We start from the raw sequence: 19,608 nt of genomic DNA on the forward strand, positions 1-19,608 counted from the left end.
CGGGGAGCGGGTGTGTTGCGCGGAGGCCGTTGTTGCCGCGCGATGACGTTTGGCTCCCGTCCGCCACCGTAGGCGCGGCGCTTCCGGTGTGCGGCCGGATGACGTGGCCGGGGCAGCGGAAGCAGCGTCTCGTCGGTAGCGGCTGGGTCGGGTCCGGGCCGGGCAGAGCGAAGGCGGCTCGGGGGCAGCCTGGTGCTTGCGGTGGTGACGCGGAGGAGGCCGGCGGGGAGGATGGAGCTGCCCAGGCTGCTGCTGTGCGCGGCGTCCGCGGCGCTGCTGCTGTTGCGGGCCCGGGCCGACGAGCACGAGCACACGGTGAGGAGCCGGCTGGGCCCGCCCGCCTCGCCTCGCCTCGCCTCGCCTCAGCGGGCGGGTCTCTGGTCCCCGGCGCGGCGGGTGCAGCACGGGGCGGTGCAGCCGTCACCCTTGGGGGGGGGTGTTTATGGAGGGGGGCCCTGAATACCCATCCCCCTGTGCGGGAGTGTGTGTGTGTGGGGGGCGTGTACACCTGTCCCGGGAGTGTGTGTGTGTGTGGGGGGGAGACTGTGAATACCCGTGGGGGTGGGAGTGTAGATCGGGCCCTGCACATCCGGGAGTGTGGGTGGGAGGGTCTGTCCCCTGTGGAGCGTGTGTTGTTTATACAGGAGGGGCTCTGAATACTGTTCCCTTGTGGGGGAGGGGAAGTGTAATATCTGGTCCCTAGTGTGGTTGTAGCAAGGAGGGTCTGTTCCATTCAGTAGGGTTGGAGCGTTGGGTGGCTGCTGAAGAGGTCAATCCTTCCTCTTAATAATACTTGGTGCCAATCGCCTCCACTCACCCCCACATCCCCAAAATGCTGTTTGAGGTTGTGGGCTGTGTGGTGACCCTGCTGTTTGATAGGGAATATGCTGCCTGAATAACAGCTAGTCTCATGTCTGCTGCTACCTAATCCAATCATAGGTGCGCTGCACACAGTAGCTGGCCATGCTCTGTACGACAGAATCCTCCTCTGGGGTGGGATGAGTGTGGGCTAAGTGGGACTAAATAGACTGGAAGAAGTCCTAGCTTCTGGTTAAGTATCCGTGCTCCTCAGTTTCCCTGACTCCTTGCTTGCACTTTTTCTTCCACATGTGCACATTCCTGGTCATTTGGTACTGCTCCCTACACAGGTACACACTAGTTCTGATTCTGTGGCTTTGACAACTTCTCTGTGGTAGAAGACTAATGAAAATGACTCAATGTCTAGGAAACATGACCTATGAGGGAAGATTGAAAACATTGGGTTTGTTTAGTTTGGAGAAGAGAAGTCTGAGAGAGGACATAAGTTTTCAAATGCATACAAGGTTGTTACAAGGAGGAGGGAGAAAAATTGTTCTGCTTAACCTTTGAGGATCGGACAAGAAGCACAATGGGCTTAAATTGCAGCAAGGACAGTTTAGGTTGGACATTAGGAAAAACTTCCTAACTGTCTGGGTAGTTAACCACTGGAATAAATTGCCTAGGGAGGTAGTGGAATCGCCATCATTGCCTAACCTGCTCTTAAAAATCTCCAAACACTTGTCAGGGATGGTCTAATACTTAATCCTTCCTTGAGTGTAGGTGACTGGACTAGATGATCAATTCTGTGATTCTATGCTACACCTCTACCCTGACATAACGCGACCTGACATAACGCGGGTTTGCATACAACGTGGTAAAGCTCCCAACACGCTGCTCTGAGCAGCATGTTAAGGGTGCTGGGTCGGAGCCGAGGGGTTGGATAAGGGGCAGAGGGTCTCGGGGGTGGTCAGGGGCTCCCACCCCCACCCCACCCCCTCCCGGGTCTGGGATGCAGGAGCTTTGGGGGGACCACTTTTGGGGGTCCTGCAGTCCCAGAGTGGCTCGGGGGATTAGAGTGGCTCCAGCCCCAGCTGTGTCGCTGGGGGCTTGTGGGAAGGGATCCCCCCGCACTCACCGGCATCGACGGAAGCAGAGCAGTCCGGCCCCAGCCCACTCCACTCCGCCAGTTCCCAGCCGCCGTGCTCCGCTTCCAGCCGCAGGTGAGTACGGGGGGCATCCTTTCCCCAATCTCCCCGCACTCACCGGTGGCGGGAAGTGGAGCACAATGGCTGGGAGGTGGCGGAGTGGAGCGGCCTGGGGCTGCATTGCTCCACTTCCCGCTGCTGCCGGTGAGCGCCTGTCAGGGGGTGGAGGGGTGTGGATAGGGGTCGGAGCAGTAGGGGACAGGGAGTAGGAGGGTTGGGTAGGGGGTGGGGTCCTGGGGGTGATTAGGAATGGGGGTCTCTGGAGGGGGTGGTCAGGGAACAAGGAACGGGGGGGGCCCAAGCAAGTTTGATATAATGCGGTCTCACCTATAATGCGGTGAGACATTTTTTGTCTGCCGAGGACCACCGTTATATTGGGGTAGAGGTGTAGATACAACTTTCTTAGATTCAGATTGTGCCATATAACTAAAACATCATTTAGAAATAATTTTGCCATTGTCCCCTTTTTCGCCAAGAACAGGCCTGAAGTGGTCAATTTCAAGATTTAATTATCTAAATGTATTAGAGTAAGTGAAGAGAAATTGGGACGTAGTTCAGAAATTAAAATCTTGATGGTTTAAAGGCAAATATAGATTAAAAAGGTGTTGTGTTCAGATGAAGTTGCTGGAAAATAATTCAGTATTTAATTGTACATCTGTTCATTAACTTATATATGTTCTTTTACAGAGTCTTAATTTATACATCTGCTCTTTGCACACACTAGGACCTCTTGTACTGCTTGTCTACCAGGTGTTTTTACAGTATCCTCTGATCCTACTTGAAGCAAGCTTAGATGGTATGGTAAAATACTTGTATAGCCTGCGTTGCCGCTGTTGCTAGTACTGGTGGAATTGCAGAGATACTAGATGAACGGTCTAAAAAGTGCTCATGTAGATTCACCCTCAGATTCTTCCATTATTGAGGAATACTCTGGGTATCTACTGGCATTGTGTTAATGTGGGAGAACCAGTAAGTGAAACTGAGTGCTGTATTTTAGTTGTCCAGACTGAATGAAGTGCAAAGTCTAAAAAAAGCAGCTTAAGTGATGAAATATAGCTAAATTGTAAATGTTTTTAAAAAATGTAACTACTAAAATGAATAAGGAAATTAGCCTGATGATGTGTTACAGCTCATAAATCTAAAACTTAAATTTATAATTTTTCCTTGATTTAGCTTAAATGTGCTTTCAAAATTGATACATAAAAAGAATATACTGTTGTAGATGACCAAGAATTGTTCAGTTCCCCCACTTACAGAATACATTCTCCAGCAACTAAAGTAAGCAATCTGTCTTAACAGTTCATGTCCCCAGAAGTGTAGGAATGATAGTAAATAAAGGATTTCCACTCTTGTAACAAATTTGAATCCCCGTCTGAAGTTTTACCTACCATGGTAAATATTATTGTCCATGTGAGCACAATGTTTTTGGTACTTAAGTTAACTTTGGCTCATTATGTCTACAAGGGGCCAATAAAACTTGACTTAAATAAAACAGGCTAGAATGAATATATAACTGCCTCTTCTTCTGAAAATGTTTGCAGATCCCTTTTCAAAGTAGGTGAAATTAACATTACAGAGCAAGGCTCAGGATGCTGAGCAATCTTCTCACTTTTGGGAAATGAAAGGGTAAGGCTGGGGCCTTGTTCATACTACGTACTAGCTAGAGTTGATGGGGCCTAGTATTCGGGGGGTGGGGTTAAAGAGAGAGTGCTACTGGGCACAAATTTGCCCCACCCAAAATACAAACTTTAAGTTGAAATCCCAGGTTTAATTTGTCATGAACATGAGCTGTGGAAGTTGGGCTTTAGAAACAATGCTTGATATATATTGCATGTCCATGAGGCACTGAAAGAATTAGTAATTTAGGTTTCAGAGTAACAGCCATGTTAGTCTGTATTCGCAAAAAGAAAAGGAGTACTTGTGGCGCCTTAGAGACTAAACAATTTATTTGAGCATAAGCGTTCGTGAGCTACAGCTCACTATAAATTGGTTAGTCTCTAAGGTGCCACAAGTACTCCTTTTCTTTTTAGTAATTTAGGTTTGCCAAGCATTTTATTTGAATAATACTTTTGGTTTTTATGTCTCTCCTTTTATTGCTGTTCCCTCTGCTGCTTTCACTTCTTTGTCCTGGCAGTAAAAAGAAATGTTTATCCTTTTTTCTGAAATATTTTGTGCTGTTGCTTCAGAGAATGATATTCTGGTAAATTTCACTCTCAACATGGGAGTTAAAAAGCAACACATGAAGTATCTGAACGTGAACTAGGGAAATACAACCTAGATGGAGCTACTATAAGGTGGGTGCATAACTGGTTGGAAAACCGTTATCAGTAGTTAACAGTCAAGCTCGAAGGACATATTAAGTGGGGTCCCACAGGGATCAGTTCTGGTTCTGTTCAATACTTTCATTCATGATTTCGATAATGGCATAGAGAGTACACTTATAAAGTTTGTGGGCGATACCAAGCTGGGAGGGGTTGCAAGTGCTTTGGAGGATAGGATAAAGTTCAAAATGATCTGGACAAACTGGAGAAATGGTCTGAAGTAAATAGGATGAAATTCAATAAGGACGAATGCAAAGTACTCCACTTAGGAAGGACAATCAATTGCACATACAAAATGGGAAATGACTGCCTAGGAAGGAGTACTGCAGAAAGGAAACTGGGGGGTCACAATAGATCACAAGCTAAATATGAGTGAACAGTGTAACAATGTTTGCTTTTTTCCCCCAACATCACTGGGATGTATTAGCAGGAGTGTTATAAGCAAGACACAAGAAGTAATTCTTCCTCTCTATTCTGCACTGATTAGGCCTCAGTCTGGAATACTGTGTCCAGTTCTGGGTGCCACATTTCAGGAAAGATGTGGACAAACTGGAGAAAGTCCAGAGAAGAGCAACAAAAATGATGACTGGAAAACATGACCTGTGAGGGAAGATTGAAAAATTTAGGTTTGTTTAGTCTGGAAAAGAGAAGACTGAGAGAGGGTATAACAGTTTTTCAAGTACATAAAAGGTTGTTACAAAGAGGAGGGAGAAAAATTGTTGTTCTTAACCTCTGAGGATAGTACAAGAAGCAATGGGCTTAAATAGGAGCAAGATGATTTAGGTTGGACATTAGGAAAAACTTCCTAACTGTCAGGGAGGTTAAGCGCGACAAGAAATTGCTTAGGGAAGTTGTGGAATCTCCACCACTGGAGATTTTAAGTGCAGGTCAGACAAACACCTGTCAGGGATGGTCTAGATCATGGGTCGGCAACCTTTTGGAAGTGGTGTGCCAAGTCTTCATTTATTCACTTTAATTTAAGGCTTTGCGTGCCAGTAATACATTTTAACATTTTTTAGAAGGTCTCTCTCGCTAAGTGTATGTATTATATAACTAAACTATTGTTCTATGTAAAGTAAACAAGGTTTTCAAAATGTTTAAGAAGCTTCATTTAAAATTAAATTAAAATACTGATCTTATGCCACCGGCCCGCTCAGCCCCCTGGCAGCCTGGGGTTCCGTTCACCTAGGCCGGCAGCAGGCTGAACGGGGCCTGCGGCCGGGACCCCAGCTGGCAAGGGACCGGCAGCCAGAACCCCAGACTGGCAACGGGCTGGGGGGGGCTAGTGACCGGGACCCCAGACCAGCAGTGGGTTGAGTAGCTCAGCCCGCTACCGCTTAGCCCGCTGGCGGTTTGCGGTTCTGTCCACTGGCTCCTGCCAGCCAGGGTCCCAGCTTCCGGCCCAGGATCCCGGGCTTGCCTACATAGAGTGGTTACCTACCTTCTCCCTGGTTCTAGCCCATTCTCTTCCTCTCTCTCTGCACTGAGCTGAGGGTGGGAGTGCACTGAACACAGGGCTGGGGATGAAGGAGCACGCTGGGGGTTGGGGTGCAGGGTCTGGCCAGGAGCTAGAATAAGGGAGGGGGCTGAGGGTTACGGCAGGAGGTTTGGGATTTGGAGTGCTTAAATGGGCAGCTCCCATTTGGTGAGAGGGGTGCAAGAGCTCCCGTTCGGTGCGAGGGGTTGGGGTGGGAATGTGGGGGGTGCAAGAGTTAGGGCATGGGGTGTGTGTGGGGGTGTAGGAGTCAGGGCAGGGAGCTGGGGTGTGGGGGAGTGCAGGGGTCAGGGCAGAGGGCTGGGGGTGTGGGCTAGCATCGTGGGGGTGCTCCCAGTCCGCTGCCTAGAGCAGCTCATAGCAGGGGGCTGGAGGGGATATGCTCTGATTCCAACCCCCTTCCCCAATGCCTTGTCCCCACCTCGTCTCCGCCTCCTTCCTGGAGCAGCGAACAGGCTGTGGCTCTGCTTCTCCCCCTCCCTTGCAAGGGCTATCAGCGGATTGGTGGCCGGGAGGGGTAGGAATCCAGCATGCTGGGGGAAGAGGCGGGGGAGGGGGAACTTGCCTGCCCTGCAGCAGCAGCTGGCAGGACCAAGCTTCTTCACCCTGCCCCCACAGGGGCGGGTGGGGGGGGCGGCGGGATTTTTAATAGCATTAGATGATAGATGCTGCCTGCCGGGATCCTGGCCGCTGGCCCCGCTCAGACCGCTGCCAGCCTGGGTTCGGCAGTGGGCTGAGCTGGGCTGGTGGCTGGGACCCGACAGGCAGCAGCGTGCCATTAAAAATCAGCTCACATGCCATCTTTGGCACGCGTGCCGTAGGTTGCCGACCCCTGCTCTAGATAATACTTAGTCCTGCCATGAGTGCAGGGGACTGGACTAGGTGACCTTGCAAGGTCCTCTCCAGTCCTGTGATTCTATGAAGCATGTCCGGGGATGCATGCGTCTGAAACATCGTGATTGGTTCTTGGATTAAAATACTTTTTATCCTATTGAATTATTGTGAGATAAGCTTCAGTAGCCCAACACTAACTCTCTGTGGCACTGACGCCTATCAGACAGATGTTTTCAGGTTAAAAAAAAAATACTCCACACCTTTCTGCTGCACCCTTTTAATCAGTTGTTGTGTGGACTTCAGAAACATAAGATTAAGTAGCCTGCAGGCTAACCTTAGCAGGGTTACCATGCTAATTTTTCCACTCTTATGAAGGATCCCAAAGAGAGCTCTAAGCTTTGTCCCACTTGAAATGAGCTCTGTGGAAATAAATGGATTGGCAACATACATACCATGTGCCTAAGAATGGTCTGGCTGTTGCTGTGTTTCTTTTTAGAGTTTTTTCAACTTTATGCATTTATTTTATGTTGTTTGTTGCATCTGGCTTGAAAGTGGCACTTGAAACATTGTTGCCAACTGATGGAAATACTTCTAATCACCAGTCCGTATTACAAATATAGCTGTAAACTGGATTGTTGGTGTGCCATGATCAGTGGTATCTTGGTAATGTCTTTATGTTAGTGTGGATATTGCAATTTGGTCCTAGCTCTAGTCAGTACAGCCTTGCTGGAGGACTACCCACAAAAAGTATTAGAACTGCTAAAAAGTGGCAGTTTAGATGCCCCTATCCGTGATAGTCGTGCTAGGTAGAGCATGGTTATATTTTACTAATATTGTGTCAATTATGAAAAAAATTTCTAAAGCTTTAGTTTGTCAGAGATGGCACAGGCATAAGGGGACAGCTTGTGTTTATGGTGATAACTTCTCTGGGCTGTTACTACATGTTTACGCAGTCGAAATAGATCGTTACATTCTCAACATAGTTACCGGAATTACAGAACTGTTGTCAAACGTGATACAGAAAATGCTATGAAACCAAATTTGTGACACTTAATTAAACTTGGTGTAAATTGGTATGCTTGCATCTCAAGAGTTTGGTGATAGGGTATTTAAAATTGTACATTTATGCAACCTTCTATAATATTCTAGACTGAAGTAGTGGACTTTGTGGATTGTGGCACCATCAAGATGTTTCTCATTCAGTCTTTGCTGATTCTAGTTTTAGAAATAGTCACATATTTCTTATCTTAGTAGGATCCTTGGACCATATGCGCTGTATCATCTACTATGAAGCACAAAACATGAAATTGCCAATTTTGCCAGTCCTGAAGATGCAACACTTCTTATTTGTTGGCTTTTTTTTTGGCTGCCTTCATGTTACATTCAACAGCACCTATTTAACAGTTCTGTCTACTGTTATATTCTTTTTAGGACACAGGTGGCCATCATCTTGTAGCTGTAAGGCTGTCTTTCCAGTCGTTTTAAGGGACACACGTTTTTTGTACAAGGTGGGGTAGAAAGGGGATAAAGATTATGATGTGGGCATTGCTAAAATAGTGTTGTCCTTTGTGGCCACAAGATAAGTAATTTTTGTTGGTTTGAAGGAGCCCTGGAAGCTTGGCTAAAGCTTGTTTTCATAGCCAAATAAATCTAAAATTTCATTTAAATAGACCAGTAAATTTGCTTATGTTTTTATTATAAACAGGAATTGCATTTTGTTAATGAAGTACAGTAACTCCTCACTTAAAGTCATCCCTGTTAACGTTGTTTCATTGCTTTGCTGATCAATTAGAGAACATGCTTGTTTAAAGTTGCGCAGTGCTCCCTTATAACTGTGTTTAGCAGCTGCCTGCTTTGTCCACTGCTTGCAGGAAGAGCAGCCCCTTGGAGCTAGCTGGTGGGGGCTTGGAACCAGGGTGGACCGGCAGCCCCCTATCAGCTCCCTCATCCCCTAAGTTCCCTGTGTGGGAGCTGCCCAGCAGGCTATCAATTGCGGGGCAGTTCATCTGTCCCTCTCCCCGCTGCCGTGTGCTATCCTGCCCTCTGCTTTGGAGCTGCTCCCAGGAGCCTCCTGCTTCCTGTGCAAAGGGGGGGGGGGAGAAGAGGGGTGCTAATGTCAGGGTGTCCCCCCGCCCCCCCCACTACTTTACTCCATTTCCATAAAGCAGGGTGGGGGACAGGACAGGGCTCAGGAGGGAGGGAGCTTGCTGGCAGCAGCTACTGTCTTAACTTGATCTACTTAAAAGGGCAGTGTACTTAGAGCGGTGTCAGCGTACTTAAAGGGGCAATTTGTGTGTGTGTGTCTGTCTGTCTCTCTCTCACACACACACAGAGTGTGTCTCTGCCATGCTGTCTCCTCTCCCTCCATTCATGTTGTCTTGTAGAGTGTGAGGCTACATTAACAACGTGTTAACCCTTGAGAGCTCAGCGGAGTGCTAGTTCATCATTTTAGCAGTAAGGCATCCCCCTGGGAAATATCCCACCCTCTGACTTCACCACCTCAACCAAGCTTCACAATCGTCATTGCTGTGTACAGTATTAAATTGTTTGTTTAAAACTTATGCTGTGTATATTTTATATATATATTAATTCTACACACACACACAGTCTTTTGTCAAAAAAAAATTTCCCTGGAACCTAACCCCGCCTCCCATTTACATTAATTCTTATGGGGAAATTGGATTTGCTTAAAGTAGCATTTTTCAGGAACATAACTACAACGTTAAGTGAGGAGTTACTGTAACTATAGATTTTAAATTTAAGTAAAGTTATCACCTCATGTCCCCTGCTCCGATAATCATGACTGACTACTGACTTGTTTCACCACTTTGCACAATTACTGCATTACTGCTTGTCACCCACAAGACTCATTAGAATTAATTTCTAGCTGAGGCAGAAATTTATTCCTTTGTAAAAATGTTTATTTCGTATATTTAAACAAGACCGATCAAAACCCTTACCATCTTGTGTGCTGTGAGAACCAGAAGCTCTCTTCAGATAAATGTCTGTTTATCTGCTCTTACTTTCTCCTAGTTTTGTTGGCTTATCTTATTGTTGAGTTAGACTTTGACACTGTTGTTCTCACACACTTTACCTGATCACTGCTAACTCTTCACTGACTATTCTGTTTGTCCTCATAGGGAGCTCCTGATGCAGTCTTCATTTTTTTCTTCTCCAAATGCCTAAATCCAGCTGTCATTGAATCTTTTGTAGCTAAAGAGGAAATTGCTGTTTGAATAGCAGGAGACTGAAACTATCACATCCAGTTACATAATCTTACAGTACAAGTGATTTTAAGAAAAGACCATCTGGCTCCCCCATGGCATGCCTTATTCAATGCTGCTTTCGATACCCTAGCAGAAGTAAAAGGGACTTTGATTTGCTGTCTTGGTTTCTAAGATCATAGAGGATAGAACTGAGTAAATGAGCAGTTGCCAAATAGATCCTCTCATTCAGGACTCTGTTTGGTCACATCTGCTCAGAGTGTGAGGCTAATTAGAAAGGTTTGTGAGAAGATGTAGGTTTAGTGACTTCTATATATTGATGACATTGATTTAAAACTCAGTCTCTCAGACCTGTATGATGTGGCTGAATGACTTACCTAGTGCCTGAAATAATTTCTCCAAACTGAGGGAGTGCCTGCCACTTGTTACTTAGGTTTATAGCCTGGTACGTAGGTGTGAAGGGCGAATGGGTGTCATGTTGGTTTCTCATATGCTCCTTGATCTTCAGTGAGCAGACCTGAGTGTGTTTTTCCTCTGCACTTTGCAAGAAGGCTGCAAGCCTTTCTTTCAGACCAGGATCCAAACACGATTAATTGTACCTTTTGTTACCTTGACTCAGTTACTGACACGCACTTTGTGGTGCTACATCTTAAGACCCCTCAGTCTTCAGCTTGTGTGCCCTTCCCCTTTTTCGGGTTCATTTGATTCATATGCTACTGGCATGGCATGGAGTAACAGATTGGTGGGTCTTAGGTGATACCATTCAATTCCAATCTATACTGCTGCCAAACTCGCCTTCCCTGTCCCTTCTAAGAGACCCTCATGATCCATTGCCTACGGTGGATTTTCTTGAGGAAGGGGGTATGGAAGAAATTCCAAGTCAGAACAAGGGAAAAAGATCTTTAACTCCTGACACTTCCATATATTGAAGGACAGCCTTTCTTCCATTGTATAGATCTAAGCAAGTTAAACAATGCCTCAGGACTTTCAAATCCCATATACTGTTTTTGGCTTCCATCACTAATCTTTCAATGCAAACTTGTTCAGGACTTTTGACTTAAGAGCAGCCTGCTTCCACATAGTGTTCAGATACTCATCAGACACTCATGCTTCTGTGTAGGAAATAAACTTTATCAGTACAAGGTGCTGCCTGTCAGCCACTGTGTCTTCACAGTGTGTGGCCATGGATTTTATGAAGTAGTTTGGGAACTTAGTGACAATTGATCTATTCAGATTTTGGTTTGCTGTCTTTGAAATGTGTAGATGCTTTTAATAAAGCTTAACACAATGTTCCTACTTCTTTCCCATAATACTCTATTGTTTGGTTCTCTAGAAACAAATCTTAGGTGCCTTTAAAATTTTGCCAGTACACTTTGCTTCAGCTGCATCCTTTAGTAACTTCTTACTGTGCAGTAACCTATACACAAATAGCATCACTTCTACATCACCATGGGAATTAATGAGTTTTGTCCAGGTTAAAACCTTTTTTAAGGAAAAGACCGACTCTTTAGATTTTGTTTTTTTAATGGTTGGACTAGTCACTCCAAAGTATTGACATGAACATATTTGAAAGGTTTTTTTAATGCTAAAATATTAGGCTCTGATTTCATTCTGATTATAACTTTAACTGTTAATAGGGGAGTGAGAACATCCATGGTTATTATGCATATTAGGGAACAATAAGAAAATTAGGACTGTCTAGAAACCTATGGGTGGAATGATTAGAAAGAGGGGGGTGGCTGATTAGAAAGAGGGGTGTGGCTAATAAGTAGAATCAACAGCAGATAGTCAAATTCAGAGCTTTGTCAGAAGATCTGCATTTGTCCAGACAGCTCAGCATCCATTGAGGTTTTTTGCAGATTCAGAATGGTTTGTTTGATCATAACAGTGTCTGTGCTAAAAAAGCAAGTAAGTTGATTTATGACCTTAGATACTAACTGGATACATTTAAGAGTGGTAGGCCTGACTTATTAGTGGACTGGAGGCTCAATTATTGTCTTTGTCTGCAGAAATGGCAAGATTTCCTTTTTGTGTGCTTCTTAGGTTTGAAGAATAATTGTGTAGTATATTTTATTTCAGTGGGTTTTTTGGGTTGGAAGAAATAGCAATACAATTATTCACACACAAAGCGAGAGGTCCATCCCCCAAGGAACTTACAATCTAAGTTGAACATCCCATACAATTCATTGCAAGGATGAAGCTAATAATAGTAAAAGACACTTTTAGATGCACTGTTTTTGTGTATAGCTTTATATATATATATTTTTTGTGTAACGAGTGGTAGTTCTTCCTACTTCAAAAAGTCAGTCTGTTTCCAAGCGCCTAAATTCTCTAATACTTCTGTTGTGTGCTTAATTAAGGAGGGAACAGTTGGCTTGGCTTGTACTTGTAGTTGTCTTGGCTTCTTGGCAAGTCACACTTCATGCTGTTGGGAGAATGGCAACTGTTATTTGTAAGATTGCTACACTGATACTTTATGGCACTATATAAATAAATGGTTCTTTATGGGCAAGGTGTGATCTCTCCCCCAGAGGGTTTACAGTCCAAGGTACAAGAGAGTTAAGTTGCTCTCTTAGACAAGAGCTGTTCCTGTCTTCCGGGATGTTGGAGTTGTCCAGGTACCAGTTTGAGTGCTTCCTGTTTTTAGGGTTTGTTGGTAGTATAGCGAGGAAGTGTGATAAACATCTTACTGGAATGATTGAAGTTGTTGTCTTCTGATCATTTTACTCTTGAAGACTCCAGGCTTAATTAAATATTGTGGGATAGGATATTATGGCTTTCTAATTATGAAGTTTTTTGAATGACGAGGAAGAGATGTATGTTTCATTGTGTTTTGGTGGAGATTATTTTTGCATCTTTGGTTCCTGCTAGATGAAAGTACTGATCAAAACTAGTTTTCTGATAGCAAGGTGGAGAGAGTGCTCATAGCAAACACTATTACCAATAAACACACATCTGCTTTAAATAAAGTAATGAGTGACCAGGAAACTTGGTGGAATCTGATGCTCCATCTTTATCTCATCTCTTTCTGAGATGTAGGGGGAGTCTTTTAATTTGCTTATTCAGTGGCCTAAGACTGAAACTGATAACTCATTTCACAATGAGAACAGGAGTACTTGTGGCACCTTGGAGACTAACAAATTTATTTGAGCATAAGCTTTCGTGGGCTAAAACCCACTTCATCGGATGCATGCAGTGGAAAATACATTAGGAAGAGAGAGATATATACACACACGCACGGAGAACGTGAAGCAATGGTTGTTATCATACACACTATATCGAGAGTGATCAGTTAAGGTGAGCTATTACCAGCAGGAGAGAAGAAAAAAAACTTTTGTAGTGATAATCAAGATGGGCCATTTCCAGTAGTTGACAAGAACGTGTGAGGAACAGTAGGGGGAAAAAATAAATATGGGGAAATAGTTTTACTTTGTCTAATGACACATCCACTCCCAGTCTTTATTCAAGCCTAATTTAATGGTGTCCAGTTTGCAAATTAATTCCAATTCAGCAGTCTCTTGTTGGAGTCTGTTTTTGAAGTTTTTTTGTTGTAATATTGCTGCTGAATTGGAATTAATTTGCAAACTGGACACCATTAAATTAGGCTTGAATAAAGGCTGGCAGTGGATGTGTCATTACACTAAGTAAAACTATTTCCCCATGTTTATACTTGCATATAGTATACAGTTGATTTAATACATTTTAAAGGTGACCTGGAATGCTTCCAAAAAGTCTAGAGGTCACCATTCAGTAACAAACTGCCTGCAAATAAGTACATTATTAAAATGGGAGTTAATTTTTTTCCCTTTTCACTCTTTGTGGAAGACAAGAGTTCAGAAGTTTAAGAAAATTAACATAATCCACTCCTGAAAAAGAATACCACTCTGTTTACAAGTCAGCATGTCATCAGCAGTTGCATGAGAGAAACAGTACTGAACTTGGATCTTGAAAGGTAATGCTTGAGTACTTGAACATTTACTCAAAAACCACTAGCTGGAGGAAGGTACAAAAGTCAAGTCAAGCATTACAAAAGGAGAGAAAGATGGGGATATAGCCCCCAATCTGCCAGCAGCATCAGGAATGTGGTAAGGAGCCTAATGCTCACTTCAGTTGTTGAGTGCTATACTTCCCACCTTCCCTCAGCTTTCTGCAAAGATGGATTGTTAATGCTGTGCCAGTATAACCTTTCAAGTTGCTGGTTATACTGGCATAGCAGAGCGGGGAACCACTTCTGGCTTTCTCTCACATGTTGTATGGTTTTTCTTTGCTCCCTCCTCATTTCTCCTTCCCCATCCCTAAAATCTCCTGTGTACCTCTGCTACTTCCCAAGTAAAGTGAAACTGACAAGTAGCTGGTTAGTATTATTGCTGGACATGCAGTAGTGAAGCTGACCAGATATTTATCATTGATTGCTGCAGATGTAATACAAAAGAATACAAGGCTTTCCATTTTATGTAGCTTTGACTTGTTAATAAAGTGGCATGATGGAATGAAAGTATTAAATCTTTTCTCAAAACACGGTGACTTAAATGCATAAATCAGAATAAAACATATTTTTAACCACTCATGACTCAAGCACTCTACATGTGGGTTTGTAGTTAATTCTTTCTAGGCCCAACTAGCCGTATGGTAGTTAACTATTCATAATTATTGTGTTTAAGGACTTTTGTTCATTTGTTGAAATGAAAAATATCTAACTCTCATCTACCAGTTACTTTGACTGCACAATAAAAAATGCACTTATGACTAATTGACATTTGATTCCCCTTTCCACTCAAAGTAACATAAATATTTGTTCCATTTGTGCACATCTCAGCCTTGTGAGAACACTTCATTCTTGCATATTTATGGGGCCTGAATTTTAGCTCTTAAATAGGATTGAAAATGGGATTTGCCATGTGCAAATACAATTATATGCACCTATTCCTGGCTTGAAAACCGGATCCACGTGGTTAGATGAATTGATGAATTAGTCATCAATATATTGAAGTTTGGAGAAAAGGCTAGAGGTAAACTATTTTAGTCCTGTGAAGACTGTTAAAAGCACAATAAAAAAATAGTCAAGGTTAGCATTTTCCCGAGTGATAACTTAAACACTTTTGAGTCTTAGTTTTGTGAGTCCATCCCAATATCTGACCATTACTGGAGACATTTATCTGTGGAGTGCATATATTAAGAGTATTGGAATTATTATGATAGAGCTTGAAAAAACTTTAGACAGCTACTGGCTGGGGTACTATATTTAGTGACCAGAGGTAGCTACAAGAGGTGAGGTTTTAATTGCTTTTACAGAGAAGTCCAGGGCAAAACCCTGTTGAGAGGGCTACCCTCATTGCTACTTCTAGTTATTAAGATGGAGGGTACTTGTGTTCTACCAAGGTACAATTTATGCACCCTGTATGCAGTCTTTGGTAAATTTATACAGTTGCAGATAAAAAAGATAAAGGAGTTTATCTTTAATGCTTTTTGTAAGTTACTATGCTTCCAATTTCTGGGAGTGTTACCTGTGAAGGGCCACTGATGCTTCGTACCCTCATGCCAAATATTTGTTTAAATGCCTAAGAGGAGCAGGCATAGATTTCTCCTTTTCTCTCCCCCCTTCCCCCAAATATTTGTCCTATGTGATGCTCTTTTAATTGTCTAATTCAAAGAGCAGATGGTGTTGGACCCCTCCTTTCTGAACTCCACAAATGTACCATTGCCTCTCTAAATAACATGAAGAATGGATGTGCTTAATTTTCCTGAGGTAGACTTCTCATATGTTTCAATGTTTTTTTTTAGTACCAAGATAAAGAAGAAGTCGTTCTTTGGATGAATACAGTAGGACCTTATCACAATCGCCAAGAGACATACAAATACTTCTCTCTTCCCTTTTGCGTGGGATCAAAAAAAAGCATCAGTCATTATCATGAAACACTAGGAGAAGCACTTCAAGGAGTTGAATTGGAATTTAGTGGTCTGGACATTAAATTTAAAGGTAAGCATTCTAAGATATATTAAAAAATCCCCTACATTGAATCTCTGAATTAAAAACTCCTGGGTAAGAAACACCTTCAGTTCCCTTGACTAGTAGATTTCTTATTGCTGATCACAATTCTGTATGAAAACAGAGGCCTTTATTACAAATGGTCTCTTAAACACTGAATTTCTTTCTCTCTCATTCATCTTTAAAGATATTTCCTTGCAGCAGCTAATAAACTTTTGTGGTAACTGATTATGGCCATTCAAATGTTGAATGTGGACAGGATTGAAGAAAATCAAAGAATGCTCAGTATGAAAGTAGAGTATATTGCTTTTATTTTTGAAGGTTAAAAAGTTTTCAAAATATAATAGTGCAGCTCTTAATTTATGTAGAGAGTACATGTAAAATGACTGCCCGATACCACATATTGGCACAGGTAGATATCAGAGGGGCTTCTCTTTGCTTTTCTGTATTATTGAAAACAGGACAACTCAGACATATGAGATATTTAGCCATATATCCTCTTTAGAAAAACTTAGTGTAGAATATAAACAATGTTTTGAGGTTGATTTTGAAGGAAAACTTGTTTTGTAGAACAGAGCATATTCTGTGGCTTTAATCTTACTCTTTAAACTTGTGTGTGTTCTGGTAATACTGTTCCTACTGGTGTGTAAAATTGGAATTATGGTGTTGCTGTTTTTACTGTTGGGGTAGACATGAGCTGTGGACCTCTTCCAAATGCTCTTCAGCATAATAAAGGAAGAACTTGTAAGTGAGAACGTGGGTACTACTGTGACTAGATTTTTTTCAAGTATGCTGAGCACATGCAGCTCCTGGGGTGGTGCAGCACTTTTGAAAGTCTTGCCCAAAATTAATGTTGTTGACTATTCTATCCATCTTGTTTAATCTTCCAGTTGTAAAAGCTTCACTATTGATTTTTTTTTTGCCCAGTATTTTTATAAAAATAAAAGTTGATAAAACACAAAATTGAAAAACCAAAAAAGTGAGAGGTCTACTTTCTATAACAATTCAGACTGAAAGCACTGTTACCATTAATTTTCCTTATATAGGCAATGTTTGAACCTTTATTGCATATAAAGTTAAAAATAAATTGGAATTGGGTTTAGGGGAGGGAAATGACATGAAGTTCCACAGTTAAGATTGATCACTTTCCAGTTAAATGAATAGAAAGAAATAATGGGACTACTACATTTAAAATAATGATCAACAGGATAATTAATGTCTTACTGCCTCTTCTGAATGATATTGTATGAACTCCTAGCTTCTACAGTGAATCTCTAAAACTAAATGTGAAATTGCACAATACATGGGTTACATGTAACCTGTGTTGAAGACTGTTAAAGTGAGCTACAAAACTGACTTAACTTGTTTCAGAGTAACAGCCGTGTTAGTCTGTATTCGCAAAAAGAAAAGGAGTACTTGTGGCACCTTAGAGACTAACCAATCGCTTTGGATAGGCTATTACCAGCAGGAGATTTCCACGGTATGCATCCGATGAAGTGAGCTGTAGCGCACGAAAGCTCATGCTCAAATAAATGGGTTAGTCTCTAAGGTGCCACAAGTACTCCTTTTCTTTTTGACTTAACTTGGTAGAAGTTCCACTTTGAAAAGGTTTTTTGTAGTCTTTTGTAAAACTGATCATTGCTGATGGTAAAATCTTTATCTACAGAGACACAAAGCACAATGAAGTTACTTAAGAAAAATAATAGAAAACGTGTACTATTAATTAACAGTAGATCATTGGTCTTTTAAAGTCCTTTCAATATCAGGAATTTTTTTTTTTTTTTTTTTTTGGAAAATCATTTGCTGAGGCAGGTCAGTTTTTTAGCATAGCCACTCTTAACTTGTCTGGTAAATCTTCATAACTTATGAAGAGTTTACAGAGCAGCTTGGTCTGATAAGCTAAGCAATGCAGATGAGCATGCATGGTTTAAGTTTCAAAGCATTTTATTGACGAGTGAGAAACTGCTATGAGTCTGCTTGAAAAATGTCCTCAATTTCTCTCTAGAGGACTAAGCATACCAGCAAAAAGCAGATATAGATGGGAATATGGAGGGTGCACGTGAGGTCCAGAGGCAGCATACTGCTGAGGAGGCTAGCCCCACAAGTGCTGGGAGGGGAGAAGTTACAAGGATTTCTGTTGGGTCATTATCATTGGGCCATGCTGTGATGGCTCCATTTTCATACTGGATTTCTTGCTTTCATATGGCTGGAAAATAGAGGCTCTCTTCTGCTTCCTTTGGCTGTTGGAAAGGAGGAGTTTTCTTGTGCACTCTCCTGAGGGTCAGGTAGGGAAAGGATTCTACTATTCAAACTTTCCACCACAGCATCATGGCTGGGAATGGTCTCTACTGCTCTCTCCAGTTCTTCTGCAGTTGCTTAGAACTTTCCCAAGAAGAAGCCTGAGACTCAGAGGAGTGTTCACACTTTCACTTGCTACTCTTCATAATACTGTACCAGTGTCAAGGTTCCTCCCCCACTCTGAACTCTAGGGTACAGATGTGGGGACCTGCATGAAAAACCTCCTAAGCTTATCCTTACCAGCTTAGGTCAAAACTTCCCCAAGGTACAAAATATTCCACCCGTTGTCCTTGGACTGGCCGCTACCACCACCAAACTAATACTGGTTACTGGGGAAGAGCGGTTTGGACGCGTCCTTCCCCCCAAAATACTTCCCAAAACCTTGCACCCCACTTCCTGGACAAGGTTTGGTAAAAAGCCTCACCAATTTGCCTAGGTGACTACAGACCCAGACCCTTGGATCTTAAGAACAATGAACAATCCTCCCAACACTTGCACCCCCCCCTTTCCTGGGAAATGTTGGATAAAAAGCCTCACCAATTTGCATAGGTGACCACAGACCCAAACCCTTGGATCTGAGAACAATGAAAAAGCATTCAGTTTTTTACAAGACGACTTTTAATAAAAATAGAAGTAAATAGAAATAAAGAAATCCCCCCTGTAAAATCAGGATGGTAGATATCTTACAGGGTAATTAGATTCAAAAACATAGAGAACCCCTCTAGGCAAAACCTTAAGTTACAAAAAAGATACATAGACAGAAATAGTTATTCTATTCAGCACAATTCTTTTCTCAGCCATTTAAAGAAATCATAATCTAACACATACCTAGCTAGATTACTTACTAAAAGTTCTAAGACTCCATTCCTGTTCTGTCCCTGGCCAAGACGACTACAGACAGACACAGACCCTTTGTTTCTCTCCCTCCTCCCAGCTTTTGAAAGTATCTTGTCTCCTCATTGGTCATTTTGGTCAGGTGCCAGCGAGGTTACCTTTAGCTTCTTAACCCTTTACAGGTGAGAGGAGCTTTCCCCTGGCCAGGAGGGATTTCAAAGGGCTTTACCCTTCCCTTTATATTTATGACAACCAGCAAAACTGACTGTTCACTCAGCATAGTCTTGTCACGTGTCAGCAGCCACAGACGCACTTGGAAAGATAACACTGTATTGGTTTAGGTTCACTTGGTGTTTGAAGATTATGATTAGCCCACGAGGGCTAGAAACTCCAGTATTAAAACATTAAGAATTTGAAAGTGAAACTGACTTTATAGTTATTTTTGTTCGCCAAGCTGAAAATGCAATACGTCAATAAAGCAAAAAGTGGACTTACACTATTAAGATTGAAATATTAAGGTGCCAGTGGTTATTTGCAATTTTAGTTGAGTGTCTCTTTAAGAAGAGATAAAATGCAAGATGGAGTACAGTGTCCCAAAATCTTGACTATTGCC

The 19,608-nt window shown here is 42.6% G+C and overlaps 1 protein-coding gene across 4 annotated transcripts in view; it reads left to right on the plus strand.

The window, feature by feature from the left end:
* The window catches only part of TM9SF3 (transmembrane 9 superfamily member 3), a 93,726-nt gene continuing 74,118 nt past the window's right edge, over nucleotides 1-19,608 (plus strand). For 2 of the 4 annotated variants that reach the window (XR_012159928.2, XM_073352979.2), the window contains exons 1-2: nucleotides 1-315; nucleotides 15,659-15,854. Coding sequence is in view for 3 of the 4 variants with exons in the window: in XM_073352979.2 (XP_073209080.1) it covers nucleotides 232-315; nucleotides 15,659-15,854 (280 nt within the window). In the remaining variant the exon portion in view is untranslated. Of the gene's footprint in view, nucleotides 316-2,708; nucleotides 2,800-13,805; nucleotides 13,830-15,658; nucleotides 15,855-19,608 lie in introns of those variants that run through there. The other 2 variants (XM_073352980.2, XM_073352981.2) reach the window with 2 other exon arrangements.

The sequence above is a fragment of the Lepidochelys kempii genome, chromosome 7, assembly GCF_965140285.1.
Source record: "Lepidochelys kempii isolate rLepKem1 chromosome 7, rLepKem1.hap1, whole genome shotgun sequence".
NCBI lineage: Eukaryota > Metazoa > Chordata > Testudines > Cheloniidae > Lepidochelys > Lepidochelys kempii.